The following is a 6,000-nucleotide window of genomic DNA, read 5'->3' as shown; positions in this document are numbered from 1 at the left end:
CCCTGTGACTTGCATGCCGAAGCGATGCATTTATGGATTTTTTCACATATTTATAAACCAATTTTTGGCTGAGATATGACCGTTTTCATTCATTCTGACTGAAAATATTGAACACTACCATTTTCAGCCATTAGATGGCACTCTAGCAGTATGGTATGCCGTTGTATCATGTAATTGGTAAAAGTGGCTATTAATGACACAATCGGCTTGCCAAAACTGCCACCGTCGTCTGCCTGGAGCAACAGTCAAATCATTTTCATTTTTCTGCGCCGCCCCGGCGAAATGCAGCTAATTTAAATTATTGAGGTGCATTTATTAAGTCAAAGTTAGACCGAGACACACCTTTACTATAAAGTCGAGCAAACAAATAATTGTTTTAGGTGCTTATCTAGTTAACATTTCGAAGAAATGAACGAGACGCCCTCTGCACGTTCCCGTTTCCGCATATCGGCTTTTGAAAATGCAGCTGATTTAACCGTCAAAGTGCATTTACTAAGTAAAAGTTCAACTGAGACGCACCTTTATTATAATTTTGAGCAAACAATTGTTTTTAAGTGTAAATCGTGTTAAATTCATGTTAAAATCCTCACGTGCACGCTCCCGCAGCCGCCATTTGGCAGCCAATCGAGTTTTGACACAACACCGGCCCACGTTTCCAGGTTGTCAGTGGTGACGCGTAATAGATGCGACATATACGGCAAAGCAACGTATTTATGTATTTTCCCACTTTATTAGACATATTTGGACTGATGCGACTTTTAGGGCAGTGCGACACGTACGGCAGAAAATACAGTAAAAATTTGCCCCAAAATTAAACAGAATTCAGAACTTTTTGTGCAGTTTATAAACAGCTTTAGTAAAATACATTTTTATAGATTCACCATTTGCAGCTGCTGTGGTTTTTCTAAAAACTAGAAATGACTGAGGTCTCTCCACACCACCAGATATTTTTACGCAGCTTTTCACCTCTGGTCCACACACAAAGATTGTGGGACATGTATTCATTTTTATTTAACTTTTATTTATACAGATAGTCTCATCGAGTCACGAGGACTCATTTTCAAGAGAGACCTGTTTGGGAGCAGATGGTGGGGGTTAATGGCCTTGCTCAAGGGCCCAGAATGGGGCAAATGAGGTGGCAGGTGTGGGCGTTTCACTTTTCCCACCCACATTTTGATGATGTTGGTCCGGGGAGTCGAACTGGCGACCTTCCAATCACAGGCCCACCTTCGCTAACCTCTGTGCCACCGCTCTCAAACAAAACAGAGTTTTTAAAAAAAATCCACGTTTGGGGTCTCTGTATGGAATTACAAATGCTTTCAGAAAACATGACCTTATTTGCGCATGTATTCTGGAACATGGCTGCACCCTGGAAAACAAAACTAAATGTTTTTCCCCAACATTTGTCTCACTTTGTTCTGATCCGCTCACCACTAAACTCTAACCATGAGCCGAGGTGATTCACATCTGAGAGGAAACTGGACATTGTTTTACAGAATAAAACATTTAGCCAATTTAAGCACGCTAGCATGTTTAAGTAGAACATCTGCATGTGGCGCCGATTACTGCAATTTCACATCTTTATGGCTTAAAAAGAATTAAAAAAAAAACTTTAAAAAAAAAACTTGCAAAGTCTCTCCTTGTTAAAAAGATAAACAAAACAGCTGCATTGATTGTGTGTGTGTGTGTGTGTGTGTGTGTGTGTGTGTGCATAAGAGAGTGAATGACCCAGAGAGCAGCAGGCTGTGGAGAGTTCAGGCTGGTGTTTCTCTCTCATCCACACTCCTCCTGTTATGCACCTGCTGCTTTAGTTATTAGAATTTTTAGATCCCAGCAGGGAACTAAACTGGTTTTGATGCGAGTACTGGTTGCACAAATGTACGCCACAGCTGTGCTTGCACTTTGCTCTTGCCAAACCCGTTTTGAACAGAGAAGCTTCAGAGTGTTGTGCAAACTTTTCCACTTTTGGCTCAAAAGCTGCTTCAGAATGTTTGAACAAAGGCAAAAATAGAAACGGAGAACAAACATCTGTTTAAAACATCTGTAGTAGTGTAGCCAGGGATGTAGTAAATTATACTTTTAAAAAAAATTGGGTGTGAAAATACCTGGAATTCCTGTTCTAGTTTTTTCCCTATCCAGTCAGTAACGTGAGCCAGAGTGACTTCTCTTTCTCCAAGTTTAGGCCGAGCCTTTAACTCCAGGTGAGGTGGAGTCCTAAAGCCGTACCTGCAATATAAAACAATTTATTTTAAATTCAGTCAAGTTTATTTTTATACCTCCAAGTCCCAACAGAAGTCGTCTCAGGGTACTGTACAAACGCATTCACATACATTAAAATAAACGGCAGTTAGTAAAAGTTCTCTAAGGAAGCAGCAGATTGTGTTGAATCTAGACTTCATTGCAGTCACCCATCCTGATAAAGCAGAAAGGAGACAGTGGAAAGGAAAAACTCCCTTTTAAACAGGTCTACTTCAACCAGCCGGGTTTGAGAGGACAGGAAGTAGAAACAAACACAGAACATATTAATTACAAAAACACCTGCAGATATCTATAAAATAAGCACCTTCCAACATGAAGAGTCACCAGCAGGGGGCACTGCTGCGCTCTAAAGAACATGTTTGATTTTTTTCAGTAGATCGGCTGAGCTGTGGGTTTCGTTGCTCCGAGAACTTTCTTCGTTCAAAGTGAATTATTTCTCAGAAATAAACGTATGCGACTGACTGCTGGTTGAAAAACGAGGAAATTAAGAGTAATCGCAGACTTTTCTCGATTGTTTCCTGAGGAAAATGTGACCGTCGTTTTCAGCCTCAAGAAGACAAAGCTTCCTTCACGTACCATATTCTGTCAGTGGGAGGAGGAGGAATGTTGACCGCCAGCCTTCCTCGGAGCTGCTGGAGCTCCACGGAGAGCAGCAAGGGGGTGTTGGACACCTCCTCCATCTTCTTTTTGATAAACTCCGTCTCTGTGGCCTTCTGGAAGTATTTGGACTTGGCAATCTTGTCCACAAAACGCATGATCTTGCTCGGTTTGTGTCCCCCCACCAAACTGTAGCCATTAAAAGAACGTTCAGAGTTAAACTAAACGACTTGATGCTTTTTAAACATTAAGTCAACTACATCTGATGCTTAGATTGCTATATTCTACAAAGTTGGTGTTGCGAAAACAATCACCCCTCTGCTCCAGGTAAATCATTGGAGACATCCGACGTGTCCTCTTCGTCTGACGAGCCGGCACTGGATGACTCTTCATCGCTGGCAGCCAGGCAGTAAGTCCGAGGCCTGTACCTGGAAACACAAACACGGTCTTTACGTTTACTCGCTGCAGAAACACGACTGGTTTTAAAGTTTTAGGTGTGAACTCGTTTCGTTATAAAAAGCTCAGATGAACAGTTTCACTTCCTAAACCGACGACCTTCCTCGACCTGAGCTGAACCTGCTGCAAGGTTTGCACACGTTTTCATTTTGAAATCCCAAATCTCGTCAGACTCTACGCTTTAGCCGATTTCTGAGTAACTCGTCTAGAAGTTTACTTTTAGTTTATTTTTGGAAACAAAACAAAAAGAAATCAAGTCTGGAAACAAATTATTTTTCATACAGTTTTCTTTTGTTCATACTTTAAAAGAACTCTCAGTTTAATGTATTTTCAGGCCTATAAGTTGCAATTTTTTTGCATAATTGGCATGCCCTGTGACTTATACACCAAAACGACTTATTGATGGATTTTTTCCCATATTTATAAACCAATTTTTGGCTGAGATATGACTGAGGCAGCAAATATTTTTGAAATACAACTGATTTGACCGTTAAAGTGCATTTATTAAGGAAAAATTCAACTGAGGAACACCTATACTATAATTTCAATCAAACAATTGTTTTAAAGTTTTAATCTTGTTAAATTCTTGTTAAAGTCCTGCCGTGCGCGCTCCCACGGCCGCCAATTGATTTTTGGCACAACACTGGCCCACATTTCCAGGTTGTCACAGGTGACGCATAATGGATGCGACGTATACGGCGAAGTTACGCATTTGTTTTTTCCAAATTATTAGACATTTTTTGACAGATGCCACTTTTACTCCGGTGCGACTTATAAGCCGGAAAATACGGTAATTTGTTTGTCACGGAGCCGTTTCTCTACTAAATACAATAAACCCTGCGTTTGACCGAGTGTGTAAAGTATTTGCCCGTGCAAGTCGTGCTCGTCTGTATTTCAGAGAAATATGCTGTCAGATAAACATGATCAGACCAAGAAATGAATAATTAATAGATGAAGCATTAATCCCAACTAGACTGGAAGTCATTCAGCACTCACCGAGGCAGGAAACATCCGATTAACAGCCGCATTAAGGTAGGACCCAGAGAGGAGGAGGAGCAGGAGGAAGGAGGTGAAAAAGCACAGTGTGAGACGGGTGAGGGCCGGACACCAGACAGAAATAAGCACCGATTTCCCAGGGTGAGTAAGAAACGGCATTAAACCCAGTCAACCGTGTCCTGAAAAGGTTCGGCGGATCATCTTACCCGTCTTTGCCAAACTCCCCTATGCGGAGGTTCTCTCCCTCCTTCCCCAGGCGGTGAAGGATCATCTTGGTTTCCAGAGTCATCAGGAAGGAGCCGCTGTAGGAGACCTCCAAGTCGAACCACAGACCTGATGAACGCACAGGAAACAAAAAGGTTGAATGTTTGAAGGATGTGAAACAAATTCACAGAAAAACTTCCCAACCAACAGACTTTTCTTTATATAGAAACAAAAGATTGAAAAATCCTTCTGGTTTCATCCTGTTGACCGGTTTTCACACAAACCAAGAACACTTAAAGTCAAAACTGTCACTTTTTCCTTTATTTCCCTCCTTCGTCTGCCTCAAGTGACATTTTATTCCTGTGAAACCCACTTTTTGGTGTAATTTATGCAATTTCTTTTGTTCCTCTCTTTTTTTAACACAACTGTTTTTGTTGGGAGTTTGATTCAATTACTTCTATTCAAAGCCTCTATTGGTTGCCGACATGGATATGAATTATTTTTGAAATTTGATGATTTACTGTAGATGTAGTTTCCCTTTACACCACTTGAGGGCAGCAACAGCTGATGGACATAAACTTAAGACGCGTGTAAACATCCATCCAGAGACAAAGAGATGATCGTCCACACCCCGACTGGCTGGATCAACTTCTAGAACCTGGCGACCGAGACTGGAAACGCTAAATGATGGAATAATGACGTCAAAGTGTGGAGAGGAAGAGGAAAGAAGTCAGAAATAAAGAGCGAGTCAAAGAGAAACAGGAAGAAGAGAGAAAATCAAAGTGTGATCTACATAAACGGGCACAGAAAGGAGAGAGTAAGATGTAAAAATAGAGAAGAGGCAGAACAAACTGGGTCTGCTCGTTGGGTCTTTTTATCTCACGGCTTTGAAAATGTCTGAGCTCAGCCTGACGGGACAGGAAGGGATCGTTCAGGTTGATTAGGTTCAACGTTCTTCGCTGTCATTCACATCACATGTGGTACATGAGGTGGGATGAAATCATGCACTCAAGCAAATAACATAATGGCAAAAAATATAAAGTATAAAAAGAAACGGTTTACAAGGATCTAAGACAGGGTTATTCAACAAAACTGCTCAGGGGGCCACAGGTTCTGAAAGCCAGCAGCTCAGGGGCCGAACATCCAGCGATTACAGTCGTTACGTAAATAAACCAGATTTTACAACGATCTGTTGCCTTTTAAATTTATTTTATTGCATTGAATCATAAACACTATAAACAGAACCCAAGTTGACCCAGACGAATAGCCCTGATCTAAGATATACTGTACTTAACACTAATAATGTAAAATAATACAGTATTAGGTTTTAGATTCACTGTGACAAACCAGAACTTATCGATTTATATCCAATGATTACTTTCGGAGTTTCCCTCAAATTCCTTCAGTGGTTAATCAAACAGATTTTGTGTTCCCCAAAGTTAGCTGTGGTGGCCATCTTGAATCAGGTCAACTCCATCCATCCATCCA

At 41.1% G+C, this 6,000-nt stretch overlaps 1 protein-coding gene across 1 annotated transcript in view; it reads right to left on the bottom strand.

Annotated features, from left to right (window-relative positions):
- Window positions 1–6,000, bottom strand: part of LOC119423040 (testis-expressed protein 2) — a 46,692-nt gene that overhangs the window by 5,507 nt on the left and 35,185 nt on the right. The window contains exons 8-11 of the mRNA XM_037690449.1: window positions 4,515–4,641; window positions 3,171–3,284; window positions 2,836–3,045; window positions 2,106–2,226 (exon numbers count right to left, since the gene is read on the bottom strand). Of these exons, the coding sequence (XP_037546377.1) occupies window positions 2,106–2,226; window positions 2,836–3,045; window positions 3,171–3,284; window positions 4,515–4,641 (572 nt within the window). The remainder of the gene's footprint in view (window positions 1–2,105; window positions 2,227–2,835; window positions 3,046–3,170; window positions 3,285–4,514; window positions 4,642–6,000) is intronic.

Source organism: Nematolebias whitei, chromosome 16 (genome assembly GCF_014905685.2).
Source record: "Nematolebias whitei isolate Nwh7 chromosome 16, NemWhi1, whole genome shotgun sequence".
NCBI lineage: Eukaryota > Metazoa > Chordata > Actinopteri > Cyprinodontiformes > Rivulidae > Nematolebias > Nematolebias whitei.
Note: the sequence above shows the minus strand (reverse complement) of the source record. Positions and strands in the feature narration are given on the sequence as shown.